Source organism: Olea europaea, chromosome 19 (assembly GCF_002742605.1).
Source record: "Olea europaea var. sylvestris chromosome 19, O_europaea_v1, whole genome shotgun sequence".
NCBI lineage: Eukaryota > Viridiplantae > Streptophyta > Magnoliopsida > Lamiales > Oleaceae > Olea > Olea europaea.
The window spans coordinates 12,546,240-12,561,556 of record NC_036255.1 but is presented as its reverse complement, the minus strand read 5'-3'; the positions used below and the strand labels follow the sequence as shown (position 1 = coordinate 12,561,556).

Sequence of the window (15,317 nt, the reverse complement as noted above, 5' to 3'; positions counted from 1 at the left end):
GTTTTTCATACCTTGATGCAGCAGTTTATATGATAAAAGGGATTTTCAAAGGTAATTGAACCACACGCATATCAGATTTTATTCTTGAGAAGGAAATGGTGTTTTAATTAAGAGATAGCAGAAGTACCATGACTCCTTAAGTTGAACTCCCAAATGTTGTTGAGCGAAGGTCAATATCCCAACTGCAGCCTAGATCCAGAAAAATAACCCAGCTAATGACATGATTTTTTTCGCAAATAAAGTTTGAGCATATGAAGCACACGCTAAAAGAACAATGACCTCATGCTGATGTAATTGATTATTTATATGGATAAGTGCTTCAACAACTGCAACAGGGTTTGCTTCCATCCTATTTGAGCGTGCGCCTTCAAATTCCATCTCTTTGTAGTGCAGAGCCTTTGCAAATGCACGACACTGAAAAGAAGAGAGTAGGAAGAAAAAGATTTTTGTGCATGGCGTAGAGTGATAATTGTAAGCAGATTTCACAAAATTTCCTTCAGGAAAAGCCAACCTTTTCTGCAAGAGCACCAAGTAGACGGATATCTATAGGAAGGGGTCTTTCATCATGTTCCATAAACTCAGCCTGGAAAAGACATTTTGCATACTGATCAGCAGAAGCAAAAAGCAGCCACACTTTCAGAAAAGACTTTCACCTATGGTTTAGATTTCACTATCTACAACCATTTCAAGCGTTACTTTCATAAAAGTAAGCCCTTGTTTGAACCCCATTTTGGGGGAAAAAAACATTTTTCAATAATGCATTGATGGGAAATGTGTGATTAAAAAATGAGGACAAGTTTTGGATTTGAGTGTAATATTATTTTATAGAAGAATGTATGGTTGAAATACTGTCAAAACATTGTTTAAGAATGCATTTTCTTTCCCAAAGAATGGGGCTCAAACGAGGTTTAAATCATAAAACTAAAATTAACTTTTTTATCCATCAAAAGTTAACACAGCTTGACGAAGAAATCTTCGTGCCATCTGTACCCAGTGAATTTTTCCCAAGGCCATAACAACAAAACTGCATGCATTAAATTTGTTTGGTCCGAGTTGTCAAAATTCTCCAAATTCAAATTTATACCTGGTCTAGTCATCTACACCCACAATGTCAAGTGAACCAACCTAGGGAATAAAACTTTTCAATGAATAACTTCATACCCAATCCCCAAAACAGCAAATGTCCCCCTTTTCTGAAAGGCCATCCATGTGTGAAAATGTATAGAATTCTCCACTTAAGGTAAAAAATGAAAAGAAGCCATACCAAATTCAAGAGTGTCGCAAGTATTTCTGGAGGTATGTTCGGAGAGGAAAATGCCATTTCCAAACTTCGTACTAATTGTCGCTGGCTAGACTCGTGCAGGTGTGACCAGCAGCTAACAAAACCGGCTGCAAACAACTCCCTCCCAACAAAAGGCTGCAAAAGCACAATATTAAAAACCTGATAATAGGGAAACTGCAACTGCCTGTTGGATTGGGATTAATGGGTTTGGTGGAGAGGAAAGGATGGGGATAGAAATGGACAGCAAGATAAATGTAAGAATCCCTGATAGATACCTGCAGTTGTGCAAGTTTTTTACAAGTTCTTAAAGCCGGTGAAGGTGATTCCTTCAGAAGTTCAATGCTAAAATGCCTCATCCACTCTGACCAATCCTCTTTGGTACTGCGCTGAGAAGCTTCCCCAGCAGTCCGCAACCGAACATCGTTAACCTGTATGGAAATTGCACCAGCTACTTACTATTCCAGGTCTCTCTTTTATGAATAATGGAAAAAGAGAAGAACAAAAAAAACAAGTCGAACAATCTTATAGGGAACCAAATCATATGTTAATCATCTTAGTTAAAAATGAAAAAGAAAAACAAAAGACCACATTAACAATATTCAATTCACTGCGGTGATTTTAACTTTTCAATAGTTTTATCCAGTAAATGTATTATTGAGTTAAAAAATATATACATATACACACACACACACACACACACACACACACACACACACACACATATATATATGTGTGTGTGTGTGTGTGTGTGTGTGTGTGTTCATTCATTATCCATGCAATATTCTTTACATTTGTACTATTCAAGAGGTCTTCCAACACTGCTTTTTCAGAGCATATTTTAAGGAAGCATAAATATTCTTATTTTCTTGATGCATTTGAAAACTCCAAAAAAAAAGGTCCTGGGATGAATAATAGGCATAAAATACCGAGCTTTATCATTTTAGAAGTCATAAAAACGAATAACCGAGTAGTATACTGCGGTTGGAAAGCAATAATTGACTCAAAACAGCTCATAATCGTCAAATGGAATACTTTCTTGGGCAAGTCAGAATAGGTTATCCACAATGGCTCATTTACATAACTGTTTAAGCTATTCATAGGAATAAAAATAAATTACCTGGTGAGTTTTATGTTGTTTCTGCATGTCTGTTCCCCCCTCGCAATGATCGTTCTCTGTATCACTTAAAGGGTCACTAATAACTTCGACAGGAAGCCGCCGACTTAGTCTTTGAGCAGCTGTATTCCCCAAGATCAATGGCTTCCGTTTCTGCAAGCGACCTTGAATTTCTTCAAATTCCTTATGCTGGTAGACAGCAATGAAGTACATACATGGAAATTATTACAAATTACAAAAATTCAACAGATAGAAATGAAAGTGAGATGAAACATATTGAGACAAAAAAATACTCGTAGACGTTGCTTCAGCAAAAGTTTATGGATGGATGGGACGAAAATAGTGAAGTCCTCCCCAAGAGCATGAGCTAAACAACATAACGCATCAACAGCATCCATTTTAAGCTCATCACTTTTTCTGCAAACAGACACTTAGTAAAGTGCACGAAGTTGGGACAACTATGGCTGGTAGAATTCAGCTAATAGAGTTTTTAACAAAAAATTGCAATGACCTGTCGTGTGGTAAGTAGGAGATACAAAACTTTTTGTCTACCTTAAAAAAATCGTCTAATTATATCAAATGACTCCCTCTTTTATATTTACAGATGATCTGTGTTCTCATCCAAGGAATGAACCTTTTAGGGCATATAATTGTCATGAGTATTGATACCCAACACATCCCCATCCTTTAATACTTGTCAGGAGCTTGGAGAGCAATGAAACACTTTTCTATTTTAGCATTGTACATTGACCAAGCATCTCGGGATGATAAGAGTTCATGGAAGTATACCATCTAATGATCACAAATTGACATCTAATGCTCTTGCTAAAGAGTTCCATTCTCAGCTTCTCCTTAGACGAGGCAGATTTTCATATCAGCAGTCAAGCTTTAAAAGATGCACAACATGCTACGATAGCATTGTCTGTCTGATTTCCATACATTCTTCTGTTTTCAGTTTATGTAATCGAAAACACATTGTCCTCTATTATGTACTTCTTTCCTTCTAATAATTAATTCTTTTTCATCAAAAGAATATATAGTTAACCTATGAATTCTAAACGAATTTCTTTAATGCACACTTATATCAGTAGTCGGCTTCCATTGTGTGGAAATGTAAAAGAGCAAAGCAGTGTGCAGAAAGCAGACCACATGTGCCACCATCTAACACATTACTGTCAGTCGCTCAACATTGTTCCAAAAGAAAGTTGATCGAGTGCTAGTCAACTTTTTTAGGTGTGAAGTCTGACGACAAGATCTATGGTGTCCAAAGTCGTGTGTACTCAAAGGGAAGAGATTTTAAGTTTCTTTAAAGTGAGTTTCAAAATGCATTAGTGTTAAGGATCAAGAGAGGAATCTGACCCATCCAATACTAGTTTCAAGTGATGTACCAAAGCTGATATGTGACCTGTAACCTGGTGAATACAAAAAGAACAAAAATTGATGGATAATTTTAAATATATTTTTCTAATGCCTTCTAGTCAGACAAAAACTGATAAGAATTTCAATGCGGACCTGCACACAAGGAATTAATCTTGTCAGGGTTCTAATAGCAGCACGCCGCACATCTACTGAAGCATCCACTTTAAACAATCTAATAAATGCAGGAAGAAGTAGATGCATATGCTCATCCAATGTCCCTGCAGTGTTCAAGTTAGAGATTTCAAGCCATGTGATAAGATACTAATGAAGCACCCAGAATGCCCTAACAACAGATACTAACCACCAAAAACTTCAATAGTGTGAAGAATGTCAATGACATAAGTGTAGTCATTAAACCGCTCGGCATCATTGAGAACTTGAATGCAGGGTGGAAGAATAATAGGGAGATGAGCCCTAAATTCATCATTGAGTGCCAAGCAAAGTTGCTCAAGCAGATGCAGGATCTAATAACACAAGTCCAGAAAACCATAATATTATATCAATTGTCTGCATAATGTAATAATAAAACAACAATTAGTCAATATAGGGGTACCAAAGAAAAGCTCATTACCGGAGATCCATGGGCAGGTCGGTTAGCAGCAGGTGGACTAAAGGATGACCATAATTCTGCTATCAAAGAGAACAATTCTGGCAGATATTTACGGATATGCTGTACATGCACAAGAATCATTTATAAAGGATCTCAAAAGGAATGACTAACTATATGACAAAAAAAATCCACCATAAGTATGTAAGCACCTGGCGCACAATAGAAACCAAAGTTCCAAGCTTCCAAGTAATGTACTCCTTAAGACCATCATCACATGTACGAACCATATGAAAGAGATCAGGCAGAACCTGAAGATGGAATGAGTGTAGAGCAAAATTTCATTCAGTAAACAACATAAGAATGGGCATCTAGATTATCACTATGGCACTAGTCATCATTCAACTTTAAAATAGTTAAAATAAAGCGACTTTTAAAATTTCATAACCAAATCCCTGTATAATCCTAAACATAAGAAACTACTAAAAAGTGTCGAAAACTAGTTCAATTGCAACACAAGGTTGGATGACAGTGGCAACCCTGAGGGGTAGCTCAGTGGTCAGGTCTTGGGTTAACTCCCCAATGGTCACCAGTTCGAGTCCCCTCAGGCCACTGAGGTGAGTACTCAGTTGTAAATTTCAAGACCCCATAGGATTAGCCGAGGTGCACATAAACTGGCCCGGACACTCACGGTCATCAAAAAAAAAATGTTGAATGACAGTGGCAGAGCTAGAAAGTAGGCAGTTCCGCAGTGTTGCATAGAAGATACATCAAGAATTCGAATCTTTAACCAGGGGAGTGAAAGTAGATTGTGAATTTCATTTTGTCCAGCTAACGAGGCCATGCTTGTTCTTGACATGGATTGATACCCAACAATACCTTGGGAGCCAAGAGATATTGCCTCCCAAGAACTCGAGGACATACCATGATATGCATATATAGTAGACTAATCTTTTATAAGATCCATAAAATGGCAAGTTATTCATCCCAAATTCATTAGACAAGAATGTATTTGATGCATAAATTTCATTTTCATTTAGTTATCCTCGAATATTATGTTACCCGAACTTGGTGTGATGGTCTTATACCAGTCATCCACCTCCAGTCACCAATGAAGACTACATAATGAATACCTTTTCATATTAAACAAGTTGGTTTTTTTAGATACTTCACTTCAGACCTTTGAATCATGAAACTCAAGCCTTTAAAAAAATGAATTTTAGTAAAAGCATGTTCACATGATAAGCAATTCTTTCATGTTAGAAAAGGAAATATTGTATTATTATCATAGCAAGGAAATAGATACTGACCTTGGGCAAGTAAGGAACGCAGCCGAGACCCATTGACTTATCTCGCAGAAGAAATAAAACAATATTAAAATCCATGCACAATAGCATAAATAATCATAAAGAAAATATGACACGAGAAGTTGTTGGAAAAGAAACAGGAAGCGCTCCATAAGAATTATTGCTAATAGAACAAAAACAATCATCACTATAAGTTGATCCTTCCAAACATGGAACTAACCTTGAAAATGAACATGAGAGATCCAACAACCTTTTGATGGTAACTACATAGTGCAGGATCCCTAAGAATCCGCATGAGAGAACATATTGCAACCTGAATTAAACCGAGGTTTAAGAAAAAGCACTACTAGAGTCTTTGATTTCAAATTCAAGTCGATCTACTTGCTTAAAAAGTTAAGAGTTAAGATTCAAGTCTCACTGTGGAATAATAATCTTCGGACATTGCAAAAGATGGCCAAAGATCCATTGGTAGTTCATTCATTAACAAAATATGCTGACCAGGATCACTGGCTGCACGGCCAGCTTCACCATGGGACCCTGGCAAGCTTAGTAGATTGCGCTTTTGCATGTGGGGGTCTAAAGCACCCATTATCCCAAGAACCTATAAACCAACAAGCATGATTTGAAAAATATTATCCAAAAGAAAATCTAGATCATTCAGTTGATTTCAGGTACCTTCAAAACTTCCCGTCTTGTAGACCATGCAAGCTCACTATTAAGCAGTTTTAGAAGTAAACCAAGTAAATGTGGGTACTCATTATATGGAGTTATAACATACCTGTGAAACCATCCAAAAGAAGTTTTGTCAATACATTTTCTATCTTCAATGATTTTTTAATAATCATATAACAGTCTGTGAAGACTGTCCTACTCGACTATAGAAAGCTCTAGAGTAGTAGCTTCAACAAACAAATCAAGGTATTCATTGCTTTGTCTAATTGAAGAAAATATCAGAGCAGAAAAAGTTGCACAACTCATTAATAAAGTAACCATCAACCTCCAACACTCAAGGATTTAACAGAGAATAAATAAAAGAAAAACCATAAGAAAAAATGTATAAAAATAAAAATAAAAAAAATCAAAAGATATTCATACCCTGTGCTTTGTACCACTTGACCTAGAGTTGTAACAGCCACTTCACGTTTCGCAGCAGCAGCTCCATCTAATAACGCTTCAACAAGCATTGGCATAAGTTCTGGAATGTACTGCCGCATGGCAAAACCACCCTGAACATGGAAACGAAGAGAAGAGTGAAGATCGAACAACTTCTCTTCCATTCTCTCAAGCATGAACAAGAATGCCTTATAAGTCAATTCCACCAATAATCCACGGGTTAATCCAACAAACTTTTCTACATGAATCAAATTCCCCTGGTTAAAAGAAGTTATAGTGTTTAAGATGGAAGATATAGCCCAACCTTATGCATCCTTGATGGGTTGAAAAGAGAGAGGGGGCGATCAATCACTTTAAAATTGGAAAAGAATATAAAATGGTAAAGTCTTAGGAATACTCGTATATGCAGTTTTTACCTAAGCTCATTTGTGGTAGTCAAACTACGGCATCAAGAAATAAGAAACATTTCCATTCCCATCCCCCCCGATATTGCATAAATCTCATAAATTTACATAAAGGGGGGGGGGGGGGGGGGGGCCCCCCCATTCCAATTGATAATAAGAGGCAAATATATGTCGACAGTGAAGGACCTAACAGCTGTATCGAGTATAATGGACCTCAAATTACCAAAAGACAGTGAAACAGTATTTATATATTACAAACATCTTTAGCAAAAAGGGAGCACAGGTGATGCATATGTAACAAGAAACAAAAAAACCAACCAACGATTGATTTGCAAAAATTACATTTTACACATCCGAAAACAGTTTTAGGGCCATGTTAAACATATATAAAACAGAAACTTGTACAAAATTAGAAATAAGCTAGGGATCAAAGGTCTGTCTAAAGTAAAATACCAAATTAAATATTAAGTCAACCTTACATATTGACAAAGAGCACATTAAACGATAAAGGAGCAAAGAGACACCTACCACTCTGGCAAGATCCCCAACAGTTACAAGAACTCCACTTATAAGGCCATTATTAGCATTGACCCCAGTTCCTTCAGAGAGTTTTGCAGCAAGGGCCTGAAATGTTGGACAACTACATGAGTTAAATGTAATACTCCATAAAATTATGGGCAAGAAAGTAAATACTGAACCTTGTGTACTGGAGCAATGTATGGGAGTATTAGTCTCTCGCAGTTACGAATTAAGCAACCCAATAATTTTGCACTTTCTTCTCTACATTTGCTATCTGCACTGCTAACACAGACATTGATGCCAATAAATTACGTGCTAAAGAAATAGGAAGGCAAAGGGAAGAATAAAAACAGAACTATATTATCATAGCATATGAATAAAAGTATCCAAAAAGATTCAATAAATTAAAATCTTTCTACACCACCTTTGTTTTAGATAAGTTAACAGCTGAATCAGATGGCGTCGGAGTGCTGGAAGAACATACGCTGGATTTTTTTCAGATAGTCTTCCAGCCACAGAAATCGCCAACTCCCGAACTTCGAAATCCTAAAACAAGCAATAAAAAGTGCCAAAGTGCACATGGTGTAGCAAGAAAACAGAAAATGAGATTTAGACATCCTTCTTGAACACATAATTCGTGCACCTAAAAACTAAAACATTTTTATTATACTTTTAACTTTATTAAAAAGTACTTCTGTGGATCATTCTCTAGCCTGCCTTATAGTAAGGAAACTCTTCAGTCCACAAACCCAATTCAAAACTCAGTATTGTAACATTTGCACAAACTTGGTTTCAGAAATTGTGTGAAAATTAGGCGATGGACTTATGTTTTAGAAAAATATAAAATGAAGAGCACTATGATGGTATGACTAAGAATTCATAAAACGGCAAACTGAGGACCATGTTCCACTCTTTCAATTTTCCAACTGAGCTTCACATAATGATAAGCTGCAGAGTAATTTTCATTTTTTACCTTTTTCTTTGTGATTGTTCCCAAATTTTCTAGTTAATTATTTCTTCCAGGTTTACCATCTTTTTCTTTAAGATATAGCCCTTGTTTGAGCCCCATTTTTTTTTGGGTTAAAAACGTACTTTAAAATAGTGATTTTTTGGAGAATGTGGTTGAAAAATAAAGAAAAGTTTTCGATTTACGTATAATGCTTCAAGTCTCAAACTTCCATACCATACCCAAGTAACTGCATGTATTTAATATAGGTGTTACATGCCAAAGGTCAAACTTGGACAAAGATCTGAAACTCATAACTCAGAGTCAAACTTAAGATAACAAAGAATGAACATCTTAAGAACCACTTTGGTACCTCCTTTCTTCCAAAGGTACCCTTCCCACATCGAGCACAGTTCCACACTTCAAAAAATTAGAGAAATACCTCATCATTCAAAGCAGCAAAAATAGCAGTCAAACTATCAGCCTGAGCCAGAAATTCATCAAGTCCTCCATTCTCATGCAAAGAGGAAAATATGGACTTTCGAACAGCAACATCGGCATCAGCCACGGCTGAAATAAGAAGTTTTTCTACAATCTGCAATAAAAGAAGCAACCTTAACAAATCAGTGCAACATTTGTTAAATGGGCTATCTAATCATTAGCTCGTGTGCAGCGGCCAGTAAAGAGGAGGCGCAGCCCAAAATGAATATAGACAACATCTTTGCTTAAAGAGAGAGGACTGGATGAATCAATAGAAGACAAAACCAGGTTGAAGTGCTGCAGATTACAGTACCCTATCATGTTAACTCCTAGATCCTAACAAAAAAAAAAAAAAGAAAGAAAGAAAGAAAGAAAGAAACTCTCAGTGGGAATGTGTGGGCTATAGACTATTAGACCAAGAGTGAATGATTTTTTAGCAACAAAATATTATCTTGTTTGAGAAAGCTTAAATTATAATTCAAGTCAGTCAAACACAATCCACACATTCTATGAACCCACAACATATTACTCACTTTTTCCCCACATTCTGTCGCATGGTTAAATTATGATTCAGCACTCCCAAACAAGCTATTTATCAGCAAGAGTTAAAACCTAAAGTGGAATATATACAGTTTAGTTAGAAACAACCTCCTCAACAAGACGGCGGCGCTTTCCACCAGCACGACTGGTCCTACTGGAACCAAATGGCGCACAAGAGGCACCTGATAAGGAATTTCCCACTAATTTGCAGCAACACAAAGCAGCATCTTTGCGTGTGGCTCCATCCTCGTCTTCCAAATATACAACAACAGACTCTCTTGCAAACTCAAGAAGATCAAGACCCTAGTACATTAAAAGTTACAATATTAAGCGACAAGAAATAAAGCAGCAAAGTTGATAATTCAAACGGACATACCTTAAAATTGAACTGGGCAAGGGTTTGTAAAGCAAGTTGAACTGGAGCAGAACCACCAAGTTCTAATAATTGTAGACTGGCTGTTATGCTATTAGCCCGAGTAATAACAACAGACGACCTTGACTGAACATGATGGCGTCTAGAAAGAACTACTGAAATGCATTCAAGCAACCGTTCTTGAATGGTTGGAAGCAAAGATGGGATGCTGAAGCACCAGAAAAATCTTGAGGTCAGAGATCATGAATGCAAATGGACAAAGGAGGACGTATAAGAATGTTCAATCCCAAGCACCTGATACTTATTTGTTCGAGGGCTTCCACCAAGGTGAAAGATAAACCAACAGAAAACATTGCATCCAAGAGACTACGAACATAAGGCTCCATAGTGGGTCCCATTGCTTTCGCAATATTTCCAACACAAGCCAAAGCCTCAAGAGAGGGTCTTCCTCTACGAGGTGCAATCTACAAATAAAGCAGCAACATTCAGAAGAATAATCTATAATAGACAGATGCAAACAATACCAGTAAGTGTCATCGTGCAAACATATAGCCCAAAGAAGAACTAAGGTTGGGTACCACTAGTATTAACAAATGACCTAGCCAGCCTAGCATACCGCATCACGCAAGTGAGACGTTATTGTCGGCAAATAGTTGATAAGTTCACCATCCAAAGCACCAGCCATCTCACCAAGAGCAATGAACCCACTAGCAGATTCTGCAGGTATTTTAAGAACGTGAAGTATATGCTTCATGCAAATCTGCAAAAGAAAAGGTCATAAGCTAAATATTGAAGCAGACTGAAGATAAAAATAAATAAATAAATAATAAATAATTTATAATAGACAAAAATAAATGATTTATTAAGGAAACCAAAAACTAAATCTCACAAACCGTCAGATAGTTTGTCACAAAACGGTCACGGAGGAAATGTGCAATTCGAGGAAGCAAAGAAGTTATGCTGAGACGAACAAGCCGGTCCCGGTGCTCTAGATATCGCAGAACAATTTCTGCAACTTCTCTGTATCTAGACATCATGAATTCGCCTGTGTTCCTGCCCAGTTAGATAACAAATTGTACTCCCAGTTAATGATAAATCACTATGATAGAAAATTTATGAGCATGCTAAACATTGGATGCGCAAAAATTGCATAATGTAGTTTGATGAATTGGCTAAGCTTCAGCTTTCATGGTCTGAAGAAAGCATAAACATATACCACCGAAAATGAACTTGTAAGAGATTAATCCTATCATTAATATTGGCTTTGTCACTTAAAATTCCGAGGTGCCAATAAGACCTAACCTAATTGACAAAGTTAAGGCCATGGAACAAGGTTCAAGTCCTTGAATATTTGACTTCAAGGAACACTGAACCTAGAAAGAGGCAGAGGAAAGGATGGAACGAACTGCCATAGACAAACTTGAATGAGCAAAGGGAAATAATTAATAAATTTATTCAAGAACTTGCTTAAGATTGACAAAATTTTGAAACAGGATCATAACTTGTGGATCTAATTAACTTAGTGTCTGATCTAATTAACTTAGCGTCTCAGTGTACCTCAGTAGTTCTCCAACTGCCAGTAGAGAACCATGTATGCTATGAACTGGGGCATTTTTGCCCAGTCCATCTTGTGTCGCCTCAAACATGCGATAATACCTGAAAACAGAAAGATTAAGCAAACAGTAGTCCAAGACAAGAAGTACATGCTAACAATTCATAGGTGCTAAAAAGAAGCAAAAAAAATTTGACCAAAGCATAGATCAATATTTTCCATTTCATCAAGAATCTTAGAGCTAATATAGTCAATTAAGCTTTCATACTGAACATCAATATAATGCAGCATCAGAAGCATTAAAAAATATGAAATAACAGGAATCTAACATTTCAACTCGAATCACATTTGAACAATTGATTTTTAATATCTTACCAACATGCCTTCTATTTAAAATCTTAAGTCTCTAAACAATTCCTTGTTCTAAATCTTGAGCTCTTTTCTTGACAATTTCATTTTGTATATGAAATAATACTTCCATCCCAGAATATTGCTTTCCTTCACCAATTATGAAAACCTAGTCTAAATGTGTGTTCAACAAAGCTTAATTTTTTTAAGCGGGTCAAACAAACTTTTTGTTTACACAGTTCATAAGACCCACAACTTACTACTCATTTATTATCCACATGTTCCACAAGACAGAAAACTCATAAGCACTTAAAAGTATGACCATGCAAACATTAAATCTCTCTATCACATTTTTCCAACTCTGAAATGAATCAAACAGCATTTGATAGCAGAAATATCTAGTGTAACTGTAAAGTGATATAACACAAATCTTGCTCCCAACTCAAGACTAACCTTCGAGAAAATTCACGCCATCTCCAAAAATTTATCCAGTGTACCACACACAGCAATTTCCCAAAATCGCACCAGATAAGCTTGCATTGCACAAGAAACTTTCTTAATCCCCATTCTTTAACAAACCATCTACATATCTCAAGCTTTTGGGTAATCTAGAAGTTGGGAATTTTACATGCCAAAACCTGAACACGTTAAAATTCCTCCTACAGACCAACAGAACAACAAACGACACTTGACTCTATTAGCTCCACCAGAACATCATCTCTCTCATTGGCCATATCTGGGCCTTACAAACCTGAATACCACCATAAACCAAATGATGATTCTAGTTTCATAGACAACATGAATTTACTAACTAGTTCTTCAGTTACCTTAACTGACCTCCCATCCCATAGTCTTAGAAATGGTCCAGGCCTTCCTAGCAAAGGTAAAGCAACTCACTCCCCAGATTTGTTCTCCATGCTCGTAACAAACTAGTCTAACAATTCTTTCCTTGTTTCAGCCCTCTCATATTCCAACTCAGTGTGTCATTTTCCTCACTCAAGCTCTACGCAACTTGGGAGCTAATTCCTCCATCATAATTAACCCCAAAATGAAAATTTCTGTACTCTTTTGACCCTCTCTTAGAAAAGAGTAAGAACTTTGGTTGGAAACAACATAAGCAAAGCACAAGAACAGGAAGATAGGTGAGACATGTCTAATACTCGAGTGACACACTCAAAACATCTTTGAGATGCGGGTACCGCACGAGCCTTAAAGTAATTACGTGTTCACATAAAATGTTTCTTTTCAATGTTTATTGGAACTATTTTCATATTATGAACCTAAACTTACCACTGAACACGCCAACGAGTCTCACGCTTTTCGATAACCCATAGACAAGCTCGCAATGCGTCCACAGCATGCTCTCGAACATCCTGCTTTGGATCCCTCAATGCAACCCAGATTGCATCTACAAACTCAGGTACGTGAACATTGAAAACTGTTGAAGCATTCTCAGCCATTTCCTACAACCATCATTAAGGATAACCACAGATCATGCAAGGCAACAAAATTTTCCATCAAACAATAATCTCTGTTAAAAAGACTGGAAAACTATAATACTTCCACAATTATACCATACTTGATGCTTCTATAGAATGAGTTTTCCCCTCGAGTCATGAATATATTAATCATAGGGGAAGGGGTAACTGAGTGAAGACCTAAATGTGAGTGCAAGCTTTAGTAACCCCAAGAGTAAAAGACACCGAGGTGGACGAGAACTGTGTAAAAATGAGCATAGAAAACAAGCACAGAGAAATAGGACACATATATTCCCCAAAATAATAACATTGTCTAACTTGGCATATTTCCATGCAGATCAGGACTCCAAAACTTTTCTAGCTAGCTAGATTAGTGATAGTCGTGGGAGGAAAAATTGTGAACTTACTTTTAATATCAAAACAGCAGCAAAACGACGATATTCAATTCTATCACCCTGAAGCCATTCCAGTGCAAGGTTCACCTGCAAAGACGAGTAGAATGCCTTTGTAAAATAAAAGACCATCATGCTTAAAAACACAGCAAATTTTCAACATACCAGGCGTTCTACTTCATCAGCAGTCATTGCCCCACCAGCTCTAGCCAAGTGACCCAAAACTTTACTTGCAAGAACCAAAAGGTCAGGTTCTCGCTTTGCCTCAAAAGAAGTTCGCATGTAATTTGCAATTTTAGCAACCTTTACAGCATTTTCCCCAACTGTAACATCTATCAGCTCATCAATAGCCCTCAGAGCACCCATATTTTCAGCGACTTCATTGCTCTCTAAGAGACTAGTAATGCGATCATACAGCAGATCCATAAAACGGGAAAATGCTTCACTACTGAGATCGCGAGCATGTTCATCCACATGCCTCCTCAAAGCTAATGCAGCCCCATCCTATGCATAGGATAAGCCCGAACGACACTAGTGAATTACTGGTTAAACAATGATCAGAAATTCAAGATACTCTAAACAAAAAATCTAATACCATGAAATATTGATATCCTATTAGTATTCAATGAGAGATTTAAAGAAAATTGCAGTCTTTCTAATCATTTGCTAACTTAAATAAAAAAACAATTTTTTCATTCACACATTTTTTGAAAAACAAAGGGAATGTTGACAATGATGTAATCTAAAAATGTACAAATGGCAAAATCCTAATATGTAAATTGGCTGGCTCATTGGGGTAATTTATTAGGGGAAATATGATAACTACAATAGTATAAGATAATCCAAGACAATGTTTTCAAAAATATCAATTTTTGAGAAACATTAGATAAATCAAGGCGTGAGTTACTATTTTCAAAAAACAGAAAATGATAATAATAATAAAAATAATGGGTTTATATAAGATGAGGAATGTGATTATATTGCTGATTCTACAAGGATAATGTGATATAAGTAATTTTTTTCTTATCATATTTCACCTTAAAATTGAGCAAGATGGTAAAATCTCTCCATTCAAAGGTCCGTGACAAATAAAGTAAGTAAAAACTTGTTTCCAATAATTCATATTTTTCTTAAGTGTACTAAAGTGACAACAAACAATATACATGACACAATAGAAAGTCATTTAGATTTCATTCACAATAACAATTTGCAACTTAAATGTCCAATCGACAATTTGAATACACAACTTTTTTCCCATACACTAGATAAATCATATGCCACAATTTTCACTTATCTGGTCGCACATGTTATCAAATTGACATAATTTCGAAGACAAAGCATGCAAAAAAACATTATTCATATTTCTAACAGATTTGAGGATGTGATATACTACACAATAAATCCATTTTGCACAAATTCGTCACAACTTTTTTGTAGAAGATGGAGTCATGAAAAATACAACCCCACATGACATATTGTCATCTTCTATTGAAGACAAAAAAT

The 15,317-nt window shown here is 36.4% G+C and overlaps 2 protein-coding genes across 2 annotated transcripts in view; one reads left to right on the top strand and one right to left on the bottom strand.

Annotated features, from left to right (window-relative positions):
- LOC111368370 (serine/threonine-protein kinase TOR-like) overlaps positions 1-14,412 on the bottom strand; it is a 45,047-nt gene extending 30,635 nt beyond the window's left edge. Inside the window, exons 1-31 of the mRNA XM_022989596.1 lie at positions 14,389-14,412; positions 13,980-14,318; positions 13,830-13,904; positions 13,235-13,407; positions 11,602-11,700; positions 10,938-11,097; positions 10,661-10,804; positions 10,339-10,508; positions 10,048-10,252; positions 9,780-9,974; positions 9,094-9,246; positions 8,130-8,251; positions 7,885-7,984; positions 7,715-7,810; positions 6,765-6,895; positions 6,345-6,447; positions 6,088-6,270; positions 5,890-5,982; positions 5,673-5,708; positions 4,575-4,673; positions 4,387-4,485; positions 4,117-4,279; positions 3,909-4,033; positions 3,756-3,808; positions 2,690-2,813; positions 2,400-2,585; positions 1,558-1,710; positions 1,265-1,417; positions 512-583; positions 280-414; positions 128-189 (exon numbers count right to left, since the gene is read on the bottom strand). Of these exons, the coding sequence (XP_022845364.1) occupies positions 128-189; positions 280-414; positions 512-583; positions 1,265-1,417; positions 1,558-1,710; positions 2,400-2,585; positions 2,690-2,813; positions 3,756-3,808; positions 3,909-4,033; positions 4,117-4,279; positions 4,387-4,485; positions 4,575-4,673; positions 5,673-5,708; positions 5,890-5,982; positions 6,088-6,270; positions 6,345-6,447; positions 6,765-6,895; positions 7,715-7,810; positions 7,885-7,984; positions 8,130-8,251; positions 9,094-9,246; positions 9,780-9,974; positions 10,048-10,252; positions 10,339-10,508; positions 10,661-10,804; positions 10,938-11,097; positions 11,602-11,700; positions 13,235-13,407; positions 13,830-13,904; positions 13,980-14,318; positions 14,389-14,412 (4,025 nt within the window). The remainder of the gene's footprint in view (positions 1-127; positions 190-279; positions 415-511; positions 584-1,264; positions 1,418-1,557; positions 1,711-2,399; positions 2,586-2,689; positions 2,814-3,755; positions 3,809-3,908; positions 4,034-4,116; positions 4,280-4,386; positions 4,486-4,574; positions 4,674-5,672; positions 5,709-5,889; positions 5,983-6,087; positions 6,271-6,344; positions 6,448-6,764; positions 6,896-7,714; positions 7,811-7,884; positions 7,985-8,129; positions 8,252-9,093; positions 9,247-9,779; positions 9,975-10,047; positions 10,253-10,338; positions 10,509-10,660; positions 10,805-10,937; positions 11,098-11,601; positions 11,701-13,234; positions 13,408-13,829; positions 13,905-13,979; positions 14,319-14,388) is intronic.
- Positions 14,413-14,867: 455 nt separating this feature from the next.
- LOC111368368 (agamous-like MADS-box protein AGL62) overlaps positions 14,868-15,317 on the top strand; it is an 8,469-nt gene continuing 8,019 nt past the window's right edge. The window contains exon 1 of the mRNA XM_022989595.1: positions 14,868-14,891. Within this exon, the coding sequence (XP_022845363.1) occupies positions 14,868-14,891 (24 nt within the window). The remainder of the gene's footprint in view (positions 14,892-15,317) is intronic.